We start from the raw sequence: 21,815 nt of genomic DNA, 5'->3' as shown, positions 1-21,815 counted from the left end.
TATATATATATATATATATATATCATATTCACACTTTCTGTCAATATCTAATGTTTGAACACATTTAAAACATTTTTACACCAAAAAAAAAGTATGTTTATTGATGAGCTGCTCTTCGCTACGAGAGCAAACATACTTTTTATGTGACCTTTTTAAAATGCAATTTTACATTTCAATTGAGTGAAATATGTTTATTTTCTAAAAGAAAATTATGTCAACCCACTCAAACAATGTGTTTACATATAGGGCCATGTGGCTCGGGGGCACTGTATATTATAGTGATTGTTAGTGACGTGTATGGACTCTAAATACCATATGATTTAACTAATAACTGAATGAAATACAATTGTGGATAATGTCTTCAAGTCACCAAAACATGACACGAGGACACTTTCAGAAAACAAGTAGAAGCAAAAAAAAATGAAACTTTAACTCAATATTGAATACCAGATCCACTGTTATATGTGAGTATTAAACTAAATATAAACTGTATATTGTAGCCTTGGGACACTATATACTGTGGGCAGAAGGTAGTATTTCTATAGAGCCACTACAGCCATCAAAATAAGAGATCGTTCATTTTTAAATCTTGAATGATGCCTCTTGACCTCTCGAGTGATCTCTATTACATCTTCTCATATCGCTGCTGCCTCTGTTCACACTCATCTCCCTGCGATATCCAGCAACTGGCAGAAATATGTCAGCCATCGGTGCGGCCAGGCACATGGAAGAGTCATGTGTGTGTTTTCACTCCCATGTGTCCTTGCAGGCTGATGTGCGGGCAGCGTCCCGTTCATGAGGGCAGACTCCTTTGTGCTGCTCTTTGTTTTCAGCCTGAGCATGAAAGAAAATGCAGCTATGGAGCGCAGCCCCCTCCATTCACACATGCTAATATGCATTACAATTGACCCATTCACACTGGAAAGTGTCTACTAAATGGGTTGCTTATTTTCAGCCGACAGCCGACAATTACATGTGAATGGTTTTTCTCAGAAGCTGTATACGACACATTTTATCAGAAATGGTGACTCTTTCTAAGGCCAGCATGATTTGAAATTTTGTGTCGCATAATACAGCATCAGCAAGTCTGCCTTTATTTGAATAGTTATTGGGCATATCCCGTATTTTTCAAAGTGTATCAACATATCGACTCATTTAAGAATTAGATCTTGAGGTAATAGAGTCCCAGAAGTTACCATCGCACTGGTTCCTTCGACGACAGCCAATGGGATTTTTCCCATTTTTTAGTCTATTAAATAAACTCATGTTAATGATGTTTTGTTCAACAATATAATCTTCACAAATGAACACTACTTATATGATTCCTGAAGCGTAAATGCAATCACCAGAAGTAAAAAGCTAACGTTAAAGGTTAAAGGCGGCGGACATGTGTTTGTGTGATGACCTTTAATAGTCTCCATTAGCCTTTTGTTATAACCGTCAGTGTTATAAAAACCTGCTGCTCTTCTTGGCTGCATCCCACTGTCTCCCTGATGTCTTTTCAAGAACGTTGTAGGAATGGGACTGATGGGAACAGTCTTTCCTTGAAGGCATTCACGGTGTTGCTCTTGACGAAAACGACTGAGGGGGAAAAAAGAAAGCTCGAGAGAGAAGTTCAAACTCGGCCTACTTTCAAACCCCCGTACAGCTGTTGAATCGCTACATAAAAGTAGGTGTGACTGCCGGGCTTTTTTTGCAGTTTGTTGGGTGTTAAAACTAAATCTGGCCCAGTCTCAGGAAGTGATCTCAAAACAGAAAGGGTCTGGGTTGTTTTTTGGACCAAAACTCTACAAATGTACTTGGAGTCGTTATTGCGAGAAAAAGAGGATCGTGCTGATCTTCAGTGCTGATTACACATCAATAAAGGGTATTATATATATATATATATGTATGTATATATATATAGTTGGTGCACTTTGCTGTAGGAAGCGTCAAGTCTTCACTGTCTACTACCAAACAGAGTGGATGCCTTTACACCGTCAGCATGGCGGGGGACCTGTGTTTTATTGATCAGTAATGTCATTCCCTCTCGTAAACTTGAGGAGTGTATGCCACTTACATGTTGTATGCCATTGTGATTGCTATTAACTGGAGTGCTTTGCGTTATGGTGGGTGCTTATGTTGTTAATATTATGGCCACGGTGTCTTTGGCAGGGCTGGTGTCATAGCATCAGGAAAGTCTTTAAATCAACGTCTTGGATCATTGACTTTAATGGGATGCATATATTGCCAGATGCTCTCCAACCAGAGCGGAAAAAGCAACATGAAGAAGACTCAAAGACGGGTGATTAACAGTCGACCGGCGCTTCTTGACGGGGCTGAAGACGACTCGTGCTGAGAGGCCGTCTGTCTCGGCAGTGGTGCGGTGATTGAAACCGCAGCGTGTCTAATGTGTCGGCTCTATTATGTTAGTTCACAGACAGTACGGTAGATGGAGATTAGTGGGCTTCATTATGGATTGCACCATCAGAAAGAGTCTTCACCCCTCCCAAAGAAAAGCCCGGAGAGGCAGCTGTGAGCCTGTGTCAGAGCAGATAGCAGCAGCCACCGGGGACGCATGGTTGCCAAGAATTAACGCCTCAATTTAGAGCGTAACGCGCTGCTTTCAAAGACATCATCTGCTGCTAATTGAATGGGTGTGATGTAGTACAATTCGATTTTGATCCCAGTAGAATTTTGGAATGGGCCCGCTGCATTCAAGCCATATAGTGGCAGCCAATTCTGTCCACAGAGAGGTTGACCAGCGTCATGGCCAACGCAATGGCAGGAGCAGATTTTACGTGAGAGCACAAGGGAATATTTTTCAATGAATCTTTTAATTTGCTTAATGAATGAGTCCAACCTCAGATATGGTGGAGTACGAATATGGAACACCAAAGTACACCTTATCAAGAGTTTGTCTTTTTTAGGATAAACCCCTTGAGATGCACCATCTCATCCTCAAGGGGGTCCTCAGGCACGAAACATGGAAGTTAATTAACATTTTTGAGCTTTAATAATAATAATGGTGATAAATTAAACAATTCAGCAACACAAAACAGAGCCCCCTCTATCTTATCCCAAACCCCACCAACATGACATGGAAGTGATGAACACAATGATCCTTTGGACAATTTAGAAAAAGGGAAATTGTCTAATGTCTAATTATTTCTTTGTGTGCCCATATTTTCTCTACCTTCTCTTATTCTTTTGCTGGATTGTTGTCAACTGATTGGTTCGTGTTTCTGCTCACTTCGTGTGCTTCTTGTTGTCATTTTGTGTTTTTTCTCCTTATCCTTAGCTTTCTTTGGCTCACAATAACAATTTTAACAATCATCATGCAAAAAGGTGGACAAGCTTTCACACATAAAAAGGTTAACAGGATTTAAGGAGTCATGGGAAACCTCAGCGAGTAAATAGTGTGATGTGTTATTTTTGGAAGGACAGCTCTAACTGCAATATGACTTCAGTCAGTTTTAGTAAAACATCAGCAGATGCTTTGCCACGCCCTCACAGCAGACAGTTGTGTCTCTCTCAGTTTGGACTATTACATCACTATTGGAGTCCTAGAACGACCTCCCAGAACCGTCTGTTTTTTAAGAACAGATAATCTCCTCACTGCACAACACCATTACCATCATTTCACTGGCCTGCGGCCTTGAAGCGTTGGCAGAGCTGTAATGCTAGATAGAGTTTCAGCAGAAAGCTTAGTTTGGGAGAAATAAGGTTTTCACTGGTTTGCATGGCTCTCATATTGTCATGAAAGGTGCAGTTATTTTGTCAGCATGTGTTTTCATTCTTTGACCTGAAGGATGAGCTTTTTTCTTTTTTCTTTTTTAAATGCCCAAATCTTGGTCACAAGCTCTCGCACTAAATATATGACTAATGCCGTTGCAATATGAAGACAGTGTGTTAATAACATAGACATATAGACAAAATGCTCTCTATTGAATCTCATTCACAGGAATTCAGAAAGTCAGAAAATACAATCAGTTTATTTATAGACACACTCTGATATCCAAATGTAAACTTTGTGGCGGCCCCGCACCTAAAAATCTTAAATCAAGATTATAAATTGATAGAAGTCTTTTAGTTGAGTCACACTAAATTTAAATTGTTCATCTTTTGCTGATGTGATGCAGTGAGAGGTTTTGTTTATACCAATAACTGAAAATAACAGAATAATGGCACATGGCGTGTCACAGAGGGTTGTTGTGGTTTTGTTGCGTTTGTTTTGTTGACTGAAACTAATGTTTGTGACGGCTTTCCTAAACCTAACTACGTGGTTGTTGCCTAAACCTAACTTTCGATTTGTAACTAAATGTCACCCCGAAAAAAAGGAAAAAAACAAAACAAAACAGGATTCTAGGTCCTGGGCACAAGAGTATAATATAATAGACTATTTCACGAGACTGTAGTTGGATAATTGCACATTTCCACTGTGTTCTCCTATTGGGGAACACATAAAACCCAACATTTTGAATATAAATATGAAAGTTGACACATATATACTACGCTGGGGTAGAGGGAAAATTCTGTTTAATGGAGAGACACTAACTGACTGGCCCCCCTGGATGCAGAAGATGGATGGAGATAAAGAGAGACGTAGCCGTCATATGATCGGCATCTCTTTGACAAAGCCCACTGTGTTTCTCTGACTGATGACTGTTCCCTCTGTGAGGCATCATGCATCAGCTGAGGCTCTTCTCTGTAGGTGCAGTGTGTGGAGGGGTGCTCCCCAGTGTTTAGTAAACCTTGTGTTGTGATAGTTTGGATAGCTGGATTAAAAGTTGGTAAATGTCAAAGTTAAATGTTATTTTTGTTTGTTACATTATTTGACGTGTCGGTGCATGTGCCGTAACTTCCCAAATGGATATCTTATGTTTGAACTTAAGCTCTTGTTTATTCCCCTCTTTATTGGGTTGACTGTACTAGTTATAGTGCGACATCTACAATCACGAAGCTTATCTTTCATCTTTGCATAATAGATCAAGAGGAACAGGGCTGTGCAGGAAACGACTTGCACGGATGTCAAATTGAGAGCAGGTGTGTGTATATAGGTTGCTAATCAGGTGGTGCGTTAGGACAACTGGTGTGTTTGAAATGACTGGAGAGGTTAGTACTGCATTGCAATTAGTCATATCATGAATATCATGAAGAGGTGATGTGGGGAGCCGTGGAAGCTGTGGGCTGTATGGAGCAAACTAATAGAACATATTTAAAGCAACAGAGAGGATATTGACATCGATGAGGAGAGAAGAGAGGGGGATGGTGCATGTTGCCATGACAGACGGAGCACATCCGAATGCTTAAAATGTACATAATCACACATGGGCAGGTCATTTTCATTCAGTGTCTCATTCATGGTGCACAGTGCCCCACCCCCGCTTTCTTGTTTTCTTCTTAATTCATTTTTCTAATCAGCTGCTTCTCATCTGCTCAGAGCCGGCACATCAAACAACATGTTTGGTCATGCGGGGTTATCCTTTTCATCCAGATCACGGCACCCCGTGTCACATGCATGGCAGAGGACACAGGTGTGGAAATAAGGGAGAAATGTACAGTATTTTAACAAGCCGTGTGTGCCATAAAGCACTTTCCAGAGCAATAAAATTGTGGGCCTCGAATTAAGTTAAAAGATCAAAACAAAAAGCTAACCACATTGCTGATTCCAGCTGTGTTTAGGTTGAAAGTTTGGTCCAGAGGGAATAAAGTAATGCAACAGCATTTTGCTGAAGTAGCACAATGCATTTAATTATTTCCACTGTAGAAGCCACATCAAGCCCTATTACTGTTTTTACAGCAGCAGCCATGTGTTTCACCAGGGGCAGAAGACTGGCTCCGCTCACCACGTTGGCGGAGAGGAAACCGATCTATTAAAAGTCTGAGCTGCAAAAAAACACCCAAAATCAATGGTCAGAAAATAGATGCTTGTGTTCTTCCACCTTTGTTGTTGATGGATTACTCCTTTCAGGGTCAGGATATTCACAGGAGAAGCGCCTTGTTTGATTTATTGACTATTAATGGGAATAATTTGCTCCCCAGTCCCATCCAACACCACCTCATCTCACTAATTATCACTTCAGAAAGTCACGTTGGCTTTGAGTTGTCGAGACAGAAAACACTTAAAGACAATCAGATTTACATGACTAAAGACTATATTACAGGAGAGTGTCAGTTCTGACTGCTTACAAACAAAAGTATGAGTCATCCGACTGGGCCCTGTGACCCTGGTCCAACCCCTTGAAGTTCAGTACACCCAGGTAGTACTCAAATGTTTAATCTCTCTCTCTCCTATTTGTACTCAACACTCCCCGCTACAAGTTCAAAAGTAATCACAAATGTTTTTCTCATCTCATCCCAAAGAAAGTTGAAAAGATATATCCAAAAAAAGCTAACCGCTGTTCGTTCCCCGCGTGAAACGAGACGTCAACGTTGATTTATTTGTCACGTAACTTGCATACTTCAGTAACGCCACATCGGAAGTTATTTTAACCCAAATCACGATCTATTCCTAAACCTATCTAAGTAGTTTTGTTGCCTAAACTTAACTGAGTTGTTTCATGTGAAGACGGAAGTTTAATTTGAAAAGACTTGACACGTGTTGCTGGCTTTCTCGTAGAAAAACGCCCAAAAAATGAAGAGTGACTTTTAGTAAGATATCATGTGAACCGTTGTATTAGGATACGTTGACTTAGGATACACCACCTAGAGGCGCTAAAGGACAAAAAGAATGAACTATGCCTTATACGGGTCCTGTCATCAATACAGATTGGAAATAAAATTAGATTACCGTCATTATAAGTAAAAGATCTTGGTCATGTAAAAGAAGAAGTGTATGTGATCAGTGCTCTCCCTTTTCTCGCACCAGGCATATGGGGCCATGTGTGTGCAGGTCAGTTCTATTTGTATAAACTGGGTCCGTACCGCTCAAGGCCTGGGATCAGTGTGTGTGTGGTTGTATGCGTGTGTTGAAACAGTATAAGGGGGCTAGGATGACATCCTCCTGTTGTTTGACGGGTGACATGAAAATGAAGATGGAACAAATGTGCAACACTAGCAATAGGGCCCAACAATTCACCAGATTTCTTTTAAACTGACGTTATTAATCTCTATCTGACCTAAATGTATTCTTATTGTAATATTCAATACATAAATTGTCTGAATCCTGCAAAGCTACTACAACCAATGCCATCTAACTAGACCTCTAGCATTGTTACCTTTATCAGGATAACATATCAGCAGTCAATCACCATACTCACCATAGATTTAGCACAACACACTCATGTGTAGCACATTTGAAAGGAATCCAAACGTCTCTGTAAAATGAAACCAGCATAGATTCATAAGCATGACTGAACAGTGAACATGTTCGTCGACTGCATGGGAGCGAATTAGGGTTCGTGCTCATCCACAGACTCCAACAATAACACTGGGATCACGTTCACATTGTAGATGCAACTCAGTTTCCAGAGGCAGAGCTGCTCCTGAGGCGGAAATAATCCCAGAAGGCAAAGCCCGATCATTTACAATACAAAAAATAACCATAACTAAAGTTTTAATTTGTGACTGTAATTGCTATCTTACCCAGAAAGTTAGGCTAGCTTGAAGTCAACTGGGCTAAACTAGCTAACGTAGATGTTCAACACAAGATACAGTCGAGGAAACCAATAGCAAGCGTGGTAGAAACTGATTTTATGGCTAGAATGTTTGCTAACACACATCCAATCCGGCCAACATTTGGTTTATAGATGCTAGAAGGTCTATTTTCTTCACCGGATAGTTTACTTAGCGTCTCTGCCATTTTGGTGTCAGCAGGAAGCCTTGGCTAGTCAGAGCTTTTGTATTGAGACCTGCGGGACTAAACTAATAAGTAAACTAAACAATGGATTAGCTAAAAGAGGCAGATTGAGTAAAAAGCCAAAAGTAATATTTAAAGGTGCTACATTTTTAATTCAGAGCATTAATATAGCAGCAAATAGTGATTTGCCGTGTAAAGATATTGTGGAGTAATGGCGTCCTGAGCAGATAATGAAGTCATTCTCCTTGTGTGTGTTGTAATCCGAGCGTCTCTGTGCAGTCCGTTCTCGTGTGCATGTTAGTCCCATTATGTGTGCCCCACTGGCTAGCTAATCGCTGCCGCTCTGCACTGCGCTCGTACGGCGATGCGTCGTCCCGAACCCATGGCGTTGTTGCGGAAGCTTAGCGCTCAGGTTAACAATGTTAGCTCTGTCAGCACTGTTTTTGCTGTTAGCACTGTTAGCTTATAGCCGCTGGCTCATCGCGTGGAGGCAATCCCTCTATCATAGATTGGCCTATGCTCCGAATTTTTTGATTTAGTACCATTAAAGTTTGAGATGTGGTCACTTGAGAAATTGTCCATCTGGCCCTTTGAGGTAAAAATATTGAACTTTTTAAAGTTCTGTACATTGTAAATTTCAACTTCATAATCTGAAAATCTAACAAAACCCTGAAAGACGTTTGAATGTCATAGACCTAAAGTAAATAATTGGGAAAACTGGATAAGGTTGATGCAGCCTCAAAACAAAACAGATTGTGGTAACAGATAGCAGCGCCATGTTGCTGAGACCGCCACATTTAAGGACAGAGACACTGACGCAGCAAGATGCTTGAAACAAACAGGCACAGAATACAAACTGCAAGATCGAACGCTTGTCCACCAGCAGCCCTGTGTGCTGCCGAATTAAAAAGATTTCAAGGACATTTTAAAATAAACACAATGCTAGAAACGCTATAGTGCAATTAGTGATCGGGCCGTTAAGAGCAGGGTGCGGCTGTTGTTAATTCATTATGTAAGAGCAGTAAGGCAGACAGGTAGGCTTGCTAGCTTCTCCTGTTTCACTGTGCAGATGCCAACCGTGAGTCTTCGTTAAAGTGTACTGGAGGTGCTGAATATCACATATCAACACTCGACACCAGCTGCTGTGCACTCTGGGAATTCCACTCGGTAGGCCTGGATTTGCATATGGACAAGATATTGAGACTCTTATGGGAATTCTACATCATGATAATGGTTTAATGCTTAAAACATTTGTTGTTTTTGTGTTGTGTACGTGCTTCATACATTGAACTATTAACATTTTCACAACCTCTATTTACAGCGTCTCCTCTTCTCCTCGTGATCAGTAGCCTGCAGTTTAGCCGAAGTTTCACTGAATTTTTGTCACGTGATTGTTGGACTCACCCGAGTCAATCATAGCTTCCTAGTTGCCCTGAGTAGCGCAGAATTTTATGTTTTTTACAGTATCTGGTTAAATCAAAATGTGTATTCGGGCCGAGTTTTTAAATGAGAAATGTAGAATAAAATGTTTTTGATGAAATGCTTTGCTTTGTTGTGGTTGCGTTTTCTGACGGAAGAGGTCGTCGCACATGGTGTCTTCAAAGAATGTTGGACAGATGGAAATCTGACGATAATGACGTTTTTTGTACAGCTTCTGGCTAAGACAAACGGTGTAGTGTTGGCGATTGTTTAAAGAAAACAAAACCCCGGGTTTTGGGGTTCAGAGGGTACCAAAACCCCTGTTGCTGCTGTTGAAAAAAAGCTGAAAGAAAACATTCAAAAGCCTAACTTTGCTACCATCATACAGGCTTACAAAAACTCCTAACACACAGGCAGCTATTTTCTATTGTAGACTGAAGTGCAAAGCTAAGTCAGCTCTGTGTGACTGGCAGCCTTGACCCTTGTTTGACACGTGTGTGATGTATTTGACACATCGGTGTCACCTGTGAGAAATGATTCCACAGTGACGGGAACTGGCCTGTGTTCGTGTTTATCTGCACATGCAACTTCCTCGCAGTGTTTAGATAAATGTGTAACATTAGACCAGAATGCTTTATTCTCGTTCAGTCAATTGGGAATCCTTCATGCTGAACCCCAACTGGGCCAGTGATCTCACACTGAACACCAGCTCAGCTCCTGTTTAAGCTCCAATATGAGAACGTGTTGAAATCGGCCGGATGCAGCGATACCCCCCGATTACTGTTGCATAAAGTGCTAAACTGTCGCAAGTCTAATCCAAGCTCAGACCATTCAGCCTGGTGGGGTAAGCAGGGTTGACTGTGTTCAGGTGGCATTTGGGTTCAAATGAGTGTATACACAAAAGAGTTTGCACACCAAAATCTACCAGAATGCTCTTTTCATTCTGTTTTTCAGGGGAGTGAAATGCACAGATGTTTCAGACAGGCCTTCTGTAACACTTCACCAATCATCACCAGCAGGTTTGTCAAGTGGCTATAGGTGTCTTTAGGGTTGCCTCACCCTCTGCTCTGGTATTCTGTGCTATGAAGCGAAGTAGATAAACTAGCAAGAGTACGCTAGCTTTAGAGAAAGTGATCCAACTGAAAAACCCAGCGCGGTGTTGCTAACTCTTTTCCAATGACAGTAACTAGCAGCAGTAGCTCCAAAAGTCGTTACATTTAGCGGGAAAGGCGGCAACGGCGGCGGCACTGACGAGCCCGTCCCTTCAGGCCTCCCTTCAAAGCCACTCCCCCGAAATTATTATTATGAACGTAAACATTTCAAAATGAACGTAAAGACCGGACATGGCTTTCGTTGGTACCATAGACTGTATATAAGAAGTGGACGTAGTCATCGTGACGTCACCCTTTTGGTTTGTGGATTGCCTTTTTGCAACTGCTGGTCAGTGGAGAGAATGCAAGTTCTAAAACACTTCCGCATTGGCTTTACTCTTCGGAACCGGTGGTTGCTGCCCGGTTGGTACTCACAGCTGTCAAGCTAGCAGCTTGTGGAAGACTCCGGTGACGCACAATGAGCAAGAAGGCAGGTGGATAGGTAGACAGGCAGGATGGAATGATACATGTTGTTTGAAGATTACCAACCCTAGCTTTAATATTTCCATTCAGAAAACATGTCTCTGCTGTCAGTCACAAGTGTTTAATCTTTTAAAAACAACACTACTCTGGGAGTTTGAAAGACAAAACAAAACCTTTTTGTTAATTAGATAAAAATCAAGCAGTTTTGGAAATGATATCTTAACTAAAATGAGTGTGGTGAAGGTCATGAATCATGTTGTTGCTATGCGGAGCCATGGCAAGATTCACCTGAATACAGCCTGCAGGCTGGTCTGGTGGTTAGAAAGAGAAGCCCGTTTGTTAGCATACCTCTGTTACAGCTAACAGCAGTGGTATTTATTTTATTCCCTTACAGACAGTCGTCCCACAGCAGCTGCTGTCGCTGAGACAGATGATCGGCCACGCCGCTCCCCGAATGTCTGCATTGTAATCAAATACCCTGGTTCTTAATCTGGGTCTGTTGCAGTCATATCGTGTAGGACTCAGAACATTTAGCAGTGCAGATCTGCATGCCGGGCATTTTTTAACGATGAGTGCACCAGAAGCTACCACTTTGCATGTATCTCACTTGAAGGAGAGCGCTGCTGGATTCCAATTCTCCAAATGTAAAGTTCAGGCTGGGAGTGCAAAATACTAAGGCTTAGACCACAGTGGAAAGATTGGAGTCCATTGATTTCCTGAACGCCGCAGCTGGTTTTAGTTTTTTAAAGGGTGCTGGCTGTGAAAAAGAGTAAAGGAAGCAGCGGTTTCAGTTAACCACCGTTGTCTTGCAACTGTTACCTGCAAGAAAAAGCATTTTTTGGCGTGCGTGATGAGGGCTCATATATTTTGAGTGCTCCACTCGTGCTTTATAAGATGTGCACAGACACAGACGCGTATGTGACTCGTGCCCTCAGGCCACGATGGGAACATGAATCATGCCTGGGTGTGTTTGTGAGCGCGGCGGAATACAAAATAAGCATAAAGACCTACAAAGGGAAACACATGGAACAATATAGGGGAATCTTGTCACCTTGTAAATACATTTTAAGAGCTCTTTTAATTAGCTGTGTTGTTTTATTTTATGTCATCTAGAAGAGAAGACTGAGAGTCTACAGTAGTTAGCAGCTCTGTGAGATTGTACAGCTGTGCGCTTTGAGCTAAATGCCAGAGTCAGCATACTAACATTCTCACAGATGCTAACATGCAGATTTTGACTATGACTATAGTAGTGTATGTGTCTCCTGATCATTGTTCCCATTTCACAAAGTGACACCAATGCTTTGTGTTTTGCCAGAGTTGAATATGGCGTACAATCCATCGGACCATCCGCGGGCCAGCACCATATTCCTCAGCAAATCCCAGAACGACGGTGAGTAGCTCCGTTTTATGGGATGTGACCGAATTTATCCGTTTTTTAAATTTGTCCTTTTAATGCAAACTAGATGTGAAGTCAGTGTCACCAAGTTTGTCTTAGTTTGACATGCATGCATCACACAGAACACACACGATAATGAAATATGATGAAGATAATGAGGCTCTGGATGAAAATAAAAAGATTCTTAGTGGAGTAATACTGAATATTTTGGATCTCTGATCCCAGAGCAGTTTCTTTTGTGGCCAGCTGATGACTACTAATTTATGCCGCTGCCCGGGGGCATCCGAATGAGAGCTTCAGCATTTTGTGGGGGAGTTCGTTCATCCTGTGACAGAGGAAATATTAACATGTTTTTAGAGCCATGAACACCACAGCATGAGATCATCGCTTGTCTAAGAGGCCGGGGGAACAAACAGCAAGACAAGTCAAGCTTTGTGATGTTGAAGCAGATGATAAATGCTTTTTTCCCTGTTAAATGTAATCCTTTGTGTCATACAGATATTAGATTTGGCATTGCATCATATTTAATATTAAATCATTACATTTTCTGCACAGGCTTATAGACTTCTTCATTCAGAGATTAGGCATATATGTGCCATCTGATGAATATTCAGCCAGCTACAAAAAAAACAAAGAAAGAATGAATGATGTCTGACATGAGAGGGATACATGAATGAGCATTTTCAGATTGAAAGTTACCAATATCGTTACTTGTCATTTGCAATATTTGGTTTTGTCTTTGGGGGAAACATGTAAGCGATCCACCCTCCGTCTTCCTTATTCCAACTGTTTACCCATCATTTCTAGTTAATCTGTTCATTACGTTTAGCTAACCATTAGCTAACTACCTGAACTGTTTATCCATTACTTTAAGCTAATTATTATTTTAATCACAAACTTGGTGTGGTGTCACTTTTGCTGTTGCATCCCACACATCCTCCTCTGAAGTGTCTTATTTCACCCATAATGCTTGACAGACTATCTAAATCAGTCTTGAATTAGTCACTCATAGGGAAGCTTTATGCAACAGGTAAAGTCTGTCTTGAAGTTGTATTTAGGAAAGAGCAGAACTATTGCTGTGTAACTGGGCCCTGCTGTCACAGACCCAGCGACTCTGCTGCACATGGAATAAGGTTTTTGGTTCCTCTTTTTTCAGAGGTGCCCTGCAGGAATGGTGAGTAGTCCTGAGTGTGACTTTGTCTCCCCCTAGCGGTGTAACAGCGCATTTCTCTTCTGTCTGTTGAAGCTCGAACCGTTCTAACTTGCTATTTAACCATGTTGTCTCAACACTTCCCGCTTTTTTTCTATATCACGATTAACGTTGTGAGGTGTGCTACCCCGTCGCTGTGTTGTGCTTCCTGTGATAGCAGCGTGTCATACTGGTTGCTGCTGCCAAAGCAGAATAAATTGAATTTACTGACAAACCTGTCTTTCTGTCTGTAGTGCGAGATAAACGAAAAAGCCTCTTCATCAATAATGTAAGTGCACATCTGTTACAATTCCTTTCCAGCTAAAAAAAAGAACAACATGCAACACAAGAATGTGTCCCTTTGCCTGACTCTCATTCCCCCTGTGCACGACACCCTGCTCTATGTGGGTCAGACAACAACATGTACACTCTAATAACAGTCACTGTGTGTGTGTGTGTGTGTGTGTGTGTGTGTGCGTGTGTGTGCGTGTGTCTGTGTGTGCTTGTAGCACGGAACGTCGAGGCGGAAATACAACTCCTGCTCCACCATCTTCTTAGACGAGAACACAGTCAGCCAGCCCAACCTCAAAAACACCATCAAATGGTAAAAAGCATGATCGGAAGATATCCAAAGTATTCTCTGCAGTTGTAGTGTATTTAAAACATATTAACACATGTATTGCTTTCTTTGCTATTCAGTGTGTCACTGGCGATTTACTACCATATAAAGAACAGGTAGGGGTCCTCAGTCATCTTCAACAGACACTGATGTATTAACATGTTTCCGAGTTTAACCAATTTCACAGCTAGAAGCTTCACATTAAGTCTTATTTAATGAAATCCACAATTTCACTTTTTGTATCTCATGCCAGGGAAACAGAAGGAGGAATGCTGGTGGATATATTTGATGAGAAGCTTCATCCTCTTTCAGTAAGACCGAATTAGTTTTCATAAAATACATTTTGCGCAAATATCTGCATTATTTTGATTTTGATTCCCGTTCGATTGGCCTCCTTTTAACTTGTTAGTATTGGGGCAGATTCTTGACTGTGTCAGTGAAGTCATTGTGCTTTTAAATCTCCTCATTTATGTCTTTTTCTTAACCCTTCCTCCCTTCTTTATACCCAAATCTTTCCCTCCTCTCTTCACCTCTTCCCTCCATCTCTTCCCCCAGAAATCAGAGGTGCCGCCGGACTACGACCACCACGACCCAGAGCAGAAGCAAATCTACCGGTTTGTCAGGACGTTGTTCAGCTCCGCTCAGCTCACTGCCGAGTGCGCCATCGTCACACTGGTGAGATTCTTTTAACCTCCTCCATCCTCCTTAATGTCCTGGATCATAACATAAAACACACATACACAAATGTACATTCTGGTTGGCTTGTGTCATGGAAAACAGAAGCAAGAAAAAGCATTTCCAAAGTTTCTACAGTGAGGTGCGACCTGCCTCAAACCCTCACACTCACACCATCACATAGTGTCTGTTCAGGCCCCGGGGGACATATCACCCTGATGTGTTGAGATAAGCCAGGGATGTGTGTAAATTGGCGACGACGAGACTGTGCATCCCAAAAAATGCCATGTCGTCTGCGTGTGTCGGTGGGTCTCAGAGGCCGGTGATGAATGCAGGATGTGATACATGGAAGAGCGGATGCATACCTCCTGACACCAACACTTGTTCGGCCTGCAGCTATTCTTCTTCATAGCTTCTTATTTTGTCTTTTTTAAATCACGGCCTACTTGCTTTACTTTCATGGCCAGCTTTCAGTGACGTCCCCCTTTTATCCGCGTTGTTGCGCAGATCTACCTGGAGAGGCTCCTGACCTACGCAGAGATCGACATCGGTCCGGGTAACTGGAAGAGGATCGTCCTGGGTGCCATCCTGCTGGCCTCCAAGGTCTGGGACGACCAGGCCGTCTGGAACGTCGACTACTGCCAGATCCTCAAGGACATCACTGTGGAGGACATGTGAGTTTATTTTAAGAAACGGGATTGGTTTCTTTATGTGTAGGACTTTGGTTCAGATTCATATTAGGATTAGGATTAGGGCTGAGCTCAGAACCGGAACAAAAGGGGACGACGAAGATGAATCCCTCAAAATAGTTTTCTTGTAGATTTGGTCTTACATCAAAGATTTCATCACAGCAAGGACAAAAGATTTACAGACGCTGGTATTAATGTGTTAAAGCAATGTGGAGGAAATGAAGAAACACTTGACCCTTGAGGGGTAAACAGCAGACTGCTGGAGATGGGGCTGTGTTGAGTGAGAAATATTTTTGTCTTCATTTGTTTGTTATTGTTTTGGAAGGTAGTAACTTAACTTCTTTGACCTCGCGTTAAAACCTTCCAGTTGCCAGGACTGGTCATGATCGCCTGGGAATAAAAAGATGGATAAAAGGCGAGGACTTGTATTGATATTCCGTATGGAGACATGTTTGTTCCAGAAGGCCAGCGGTTCAGTCAGGTGATGTAGAACATCTTTTCATGAATGAACCTCCAGCTCACTCCTCTCCGACAGGAACGAGTTGGAGCGGCAGTTTCTGGAGCTGCTGCAGTTCAACATCAACGTGCCGTCCAGTGTCTACGCCAAGTATTACTTTGACCTGCGATCGCTGTCGGAGTCCAACAACCTCAGCTTCCCCCTGGAGCCGCTCAGCAGAGACAAGGCCCAGAAACTAGAGGTGAGGTGCTTCAAACCACTCAGTGGTTTCTTATCACTTTCCTCATTAAAATAAACAACGACTAGATGTAAAGCTGACATGTGTAGAATTTGAGGATCTCTTACTTCGGCAGCCCCAGTGGTAGTATGGAAGAAGACACTGTAGTAGAAAGCAGTGCTTTCCTTACACACGATTTTAAACGTTATTTTCTAACTGATGGTAATCTAAAGCAGAGATAAAGACATAGAACATTGAGCAATCACAATAATTGTAAACATTCTCTGCTCAGGCAGGCATTCCACTCTATCTTTACATAGCAAATAGCAGTTTGCTGCTATATTAATGCTCTGAGTTTTGAATTTAGTCCCTTTTAATGTGTTCTTTTAATCATCTCCTCAGACAGAAACTGTCAATACTGAAAGTAGAATTCACAAGAAACCCTTTCCCTTTGTCTCAGGCTATTTCCAGGTTATGTGATGACAGGTACAAGGACGCGCGCAGAGCTGCCAGGAAGCGCTCGGCCAGCACGGACAATCTGTGTGGGATTAGATGGGTCCCTGCAATCCTCTCCTAACCACCATTAATCTGCCATGTACTGAACATTGGCACCGGCTGGATGAGAAAAACCCGAGGAACACACACGAGTGGAAACGTACCGACATGGCATGTGCCGAGTTCAGAAATGTCAGTTTGGATACCCAGATAATACCAAGACGTGGATCTTGGCGGAACAGTGACTGAAACCTGAGATCAGCTTCTGGACCTTCACACCGTGGATTCTGGAGGCGAGAAGGTGAAACCACATCTGTAGTGAACGTCAGAGGGGCTTTCTGACTTCACCCGATGCCTTCACAGTGCCTCAACTGTTCTGATCATGAAGGAGAGACGGTGTTTCTATATCATCCGTGGGGACAAATCTAGCTTTGGACCAACTGAGAAAGTCCTGCGAGACTCCAGAAAACTTCCTAGGACGTAGCACCGTGTCTTAATGTATCGACGCTCTGTTGAATGTTCTCGGGGTTTTATCTAATTTAAAAGATGTGACATAACTTGCCTTTGAGATGGTCCTGCAACTTAACAGCGAAGCGTATTATTTATTTTCCTTTCATCATGTGAGTTGATCAGTTGCAGCGGCCTGATTTCATAAACAGTAGTGTTGCACTGGACTTTGCACCGGTTATTTATTTCCTTTGACATGTCTTAGAATACCTGAAGTGTTAGCAAGTTTTCTCCTTTGTGAATATTTGTATTCAAGGTTTACAGTATTTCTAGTGTACCTCTCGATACTCAGGTAGTCTTCTCACGTTTAATCTTCTGATGCTCCGCCATATATACTTTGGCTATAAACAAAGATTATTACAAAGAAAGAAAGAGGACAGAATAGATAATAGAAAAAAGTGACAACAGATACATTCCTATTTTGGGGGACGTGAATAATCAAACAATTACTACCACTTATGTTTTTCAAGCTGTAACATGTAATGAAGGCTGAACCAGCCCTCCTCAGTGCTGCCATCTAGTGGACATCTGAGCATTGAGGGTTAAACTGTACTTTCAGGTTGGAGGGGGGATTTAAAACATATCTAATTGTGATTATATTGAATAGTATTGCAGTTGCGATATGGTTTTGCAATATTAAAAGGAATGATCATTTTGTTGTTTTCCCAGTATAACAGAGCAAGATAACTCAACATTACATCTACAGTGCATTTGGAAAATAAAAATAATCTCCATTCTTGTGCTCACCAGCTGCTTCTCCAGTGTCTTCATTTCCTAGCGGACCTCTTCACAGCCAATCAGTGTGATTGATGTTGATCATTTAACCACAGTACACCTGCATGCATGTGCTCACGGGGTTCAAGGGGTTTCAGCAGCTTTTTAAAACAGCGACTAAAAACTGTGTTAGAACAGAGCTGCTGTTCGTTCCTGAGATGGTCACTGTTTGGAGTTAAAAGAATAGAAATTTAAAAACCCCAAATTATTATGTTGAACACACAATAAATTCTAATTCTAATTCTAATTGCTGCTGACAAACTTTCATCTCTTCTTTCTCTCACATGTCTGAAAACTAGATCACTTAAACATAATTATTTTGCAAATGAACTTTGTATAATGTATAAAGAGTTGAAATGAATTATTTTATTTTTTGATGAAAGAAAGTGCTCTCATGGTTCTGTGATTTGCAGATTTTATAAACGTTTGACAGTGACAAGAGGAGCATTTTGTTTCACAGGGTTAGGGTTAAGCTGCCATTGAGCTTGCCATCTACTAAACTGATAACCGCTAATTGTCTTATGATGTTATGATTTCCTAAACGTGAATTTGAGAACGACTCAATGCCATTTAGCGGTCTCACTCAGGTTTATGATTTTCTATTACAAGCCGGCCTACGTATGTCAGCATCTCGTCAGGTGCCTCGACATCCCAACAATGCTTTGATGGCAGCCCGGTAAGAATAGCTCCCTCCACGGGTCCCGGCCTCCGCAGACAACAGAGAGAAGCAGTAAGAAAAGGAAGTGACTGTATTTAGTGGCGAGCTCTGAGGGTCGGCGGTGTATCGTCCTGGGACAGTGTTGAAGGGGACAGCGGCTCAGGAGCGGCTCCCTCATGGATTTGTTGTAAAGGAGCTTTTCTTGAGAGTCCTGGCTGGTTTCTCTTATATGGGATCAGGGTCTGCGCTGAACAATGACGATGATGGGAGCAAAAGATCTACTCTTCATCACTATGAGCCACAATGTCTCCTTTATGGGTACGCTGTTTTCTTTTGTAGTTCACAATATTAGAATTGAGGCAGTGTTGGTATACTGATGTTTATCTTCTCTATCATCATGATTACACGCGTGTTAACCCAAATAAACAGTGAATGTAAAGAGCTAACAACTTAGCTTGACTTTATATATTTACAGTGAATTACTGCCTACTAGTTGCATTACTGTATTTAAGCCTGTGCCATGATAACACCGTCATCGATTGCAAAATAATTACAGTTAAATCTTGTGAAACCCTGGAAATAATTAACGGTGTAGGCGCATTAAAGAATACATTAAGATCAATGTATTTTTTACTAAATCTTGGTCATTTATTTTTTTAAGTAATGTGAAATTTGTCACTCTTTTGTGTGTATTTTGTCATGATCTTGATATTTTATAATTATTGCTTTTTATGTTCATGTATTTAGGAATAATCATAACAATTTGTTTTTCATTGTGTTTAGTTTGATACATTTGATTATTTTATTCACCCTATAAATCCTATATTTCTTCTCTTCTATCCTCATGTAATCTATCATTCATTGTAACTTGATCATTTCTTTTCCATTCCAGGCAAAATGTGGTGGATGTTGATGCTGGTTCTTCGTCTGCTGGTCCTCCTGCTGGCCGGCTTCACCCTCTTCAGCGACGAGCAGGAAAGGTTCATCTACAACACCATCCAGCCGTGCTGCTCCAACGTGTGCTTTGACGTATTTGCCCCCGTGTCCGTCTTCCGTCTCTGGCTCTTCCACCTCATTCTCCTCTGTCTTCCCCACGTGCTGTTTGCAACCTACGTCGTGCAGAACGTGTTGTCGCATCCCTATGTTGGAGGTTTCTACTGCGACAGGAGTCGAGGAGGGTCACCGTTCACCCTTGAGAACTCTAACTCCTCGAGAGAACTGTCCCCGCACAAAGCCCCACTTCACAACCTCCCACGTGAGCGGGGAGCGCCGCGCTTCTACTGCGCTTACTTCCTGGTTGTGATCCTACGCATCCTTCTGGAAGTGGTTTTCGGCGCGAGCCAGTTTTTTCTCTTCGGTTTGTCCGTTCCCAGGAGCTTCCACTGCTACGAGGCTCCCTGCACATCCGGCATCGAGTGCTACATCTCCAGACCAACGGAGAAGACCTTGATGCTCAACTTCATGCTGGCCTTGGCCTCCCTGTCCGTCCTGCTGAGTTTGGTGGACCTGGTGAGCTCCGTGAAGGCAATGGTGACGTGGAGGAGGAGAAGGGAGATGTTGTTGGAGGAGATGAGTGAAGGGGAGCAAAGCAGTGTGGACACTACGACAACCACGACGGAGGACAGCAACGTCCTTTCAATCAGAAGAATCGGCCCCGGTGAAAGCTCAAAGAACGGCCTCAAACATGAACCTCTTCACACAAAGGTGAATGATGGAACCGCTAAGCTGAGGACGTCTCGGCCGCCCACTCCCATCAGCGCTCCTGTGCCAACTCACTTTGTCCTCCACAGCCACCTGCCCCCCCGTCCCGACAGAGGACCAGACCCCAGGATGCCAACACCAATGGGTGTCAAAAAGCTGGACCAGTACACTCCAGTTGGGGCGAACTCAGGCCAACGGTCTGATAGCAGTGAATCTAAAGACAAGAGGGCATGGGTGTAGTTGACTTGGTCTCCATTTATTACTTTCATCAGACAGAAACTGCTGTACAGCATCCTTTTAAAGTGCCCAAATATTTTTCATTTACTATTATTTTAAGCTTACATTCATATTTTATCACTCTGCTCTCATCAGCCCAGCTGTTTTTTTTTTTAGAAAAGCAGCTTTCATAAACCCACTGTAAACTACAAACCCACTAAACAAGGCCAGAGCCAAACAGAAATGAGCTGAGCAACACAATGAGCTGGCAAGCTAAATATCCGGCATTAGCAAACTAAAGAAAAATATATGTTTCTCAGGAGATGGTGGAGACCAAAACAGACCTAAAATGAGAGTTAGCATTAGACTTACATTTATCTGGCAGCTTGAAAAATGACAAATTAATGACAACGTTGCCCAATGATAGGAACTAGAATGATTATAAGTGACATACATTTGCTTGTTCCACTGCCCCCAAGTGGCCATAAAGTCAATTAGTGCTGCTTTTGAAGCAATCTATCTTTATTTGTTTTTATTTGCTCGCCCGTATGACTGCATGAAATCCAGATAATGAAAAACTAAGAAATGTGCCATGAGAGGTCAAGACTTCACAGGCTTATTCATGTTGAAAAAGAAGGTTCTTGCACACGTAAAACAACGGATTCAAAATGAACCATAATGTCTCATTCGTCAAGTTAGTTTGGAGTTGGTTGGTTTCTTAAGACAAAACCGATATGTAGGTGTAGTTTTATGCATGCTTACCGAAAGCTATTCTGTTTAATTAATAATAATAAAATGAGTTAATTGGTCAGAGGTATCATGCAGCTGATTCCCACTGAGATGTTTCTTCTCATTCACGTGTTTGTTTAACAGAGCTGTCTCTGCGTCAGAAAACGGGTCATTCACAAAAACACCGGCTGACTCTGAGGAAGCAGAAGTCCCGGTGCTCAGCTGTCGTCTGGATGACTGAGTGCTGGCAGCCACAACAGACACACTGACCTGACCTCTGACCTAGACCCAGCCTGACGTAGGAACAACCCTGCTCGGATGACACAAGACCTTCAACCCTCTCGCCGCCGTCATTCAGCATTAGCTCAGCATGCTAGCAAAGTCCCTGTACGACACATAAAAGAGATGTATGACCACGGTCACATTTAACTTTACAAATGCTGTGTTTTGGATACTGTCTTGTGTTTAAAAACCTTTGTTCAAAAACTCAGAACGGGATGATGGTCTCATGATGTTTTCCGTCTGCATACTTTTCAGCATCCTTCTGTCATTTTCCCCATGAGAGAAACCTGTTCTATTAGCTGTCCTCTTTTGGGAGCTCTTTGCTATAACTATGAGCATTGAGCTTTTATTGTTTCCTCTATTTTTAAAAGCGTCCAAAACTAAAAAGAACTCTCGACTGAAATAATCGTAATTACAGGAATAGACATTGTAACTTGA

General features: G+C 42.1%; 2 protein-coding genes across 6 annotated transcripts in view; both read left to right on the top strand.

Annotated features, from left to right (window-relative positions):
- The window catches only part of LOC116396241 (cyclin-Y-like), an 18,409-nt gene extending 643 nt beyond the window's left edge, over window positions 1-17,766 (top strand). Inside the window, exons 2-11 of one of the 5 annotated variants that reach the window (XM_031870725.1) lie at window positions 12,089-12,163; window positions 13,326-13,343; window positions 13,613-13,647; window positions 13,868-13,962; window positions 14,058-14,093; window positions 14,231-14,288; window positions 14,533-14,652; window positions 15,160-15,326; window positions 15,877-16,039; window positions 16,476-17,766. In XM_031870725.1, the coding sequence (XP_031726585.1) occupies window positions 12,089-12,163; window positions 13,326-13,343; window positions 13,613-13,647; window positions 13,868-13,962; window positions 14,058-14,093; window positions 14,231-14,288; window positions 14,533-14,652; window positions 15,160-15,326; window positions 15,877-16,039; window positions 16,476-16,592 (884 nt within the window). In that variant the 3' untranslated portion in view covers window positions 16,593-17,766. Of the gene's footprint in view, window positions 1-6,536; window positions 12,164-13,325; window positions 13,344-13,612; window positions 13,648-13,867; window positions 13,963-14,057; window positions 14,094-14,230; window positions 14,289-14,532; window positions 14,653-15,159; window positions 15,327-15,876; window positions 16,040-16,475 lie in introns of those variants that run through there. The other 4 variants (XM_031870728.1, XM_031870727.1, XM_031870726.1 and 1 more) reach the window with 4 other exon arrangements.
- A 1,580-nt stretch (window positions 17,767-19,346) lies between these two features.
- On the top strand, window positions 19,347-20,390 carry LOC116396213 (gap junction delta-4 protein-like). Its single transcript, XM_031870676.1, has one exon. It carries the CDS (start codon window positions 19,347-19,349, stop codon window positions 20,388-20,390), a length of 1,044 nt encoding a protein of 347 aa, XP_031726536.1.
- Window positions 20,391-21,815: the final 1,425 nt, after the last annotated feature.

Source organism: Anarrhichthys ocellatus, unplaced genomic scaffold (assembly GCF_004355925.1).
Source record: "Anarrhichthys ocellatus isolate YVR2014 unplaced genomic scaffold, GSC_Weel_1.0 scaffold54, whole genome shotgun sequence".
In the NCBI taxonomy this organism is placed as follows: domain Eukaryota; kingdom Metazoa; phylum Chordata; class Actinopteri; order Perciformes; family Anarhichadidae; genus Anarrhichthys; species Anarrhichthys ocellatus.
The sequence above is the reverse complement of the archived record's forward strand: the minus strand, read 5'-3'. Positions and strand labels throughout refer to the sequence as shown.

Bases quoted from the DNA above. Each gene is read 5' to 3' on its own strand.
- LOC116396213 (XM_031870676.1), top strand. From the start codon at position 19,347: ATGTGGTGGATGTTGATGCTGGTTCTTCGTCTGCTGGTCCTCCTGCTG.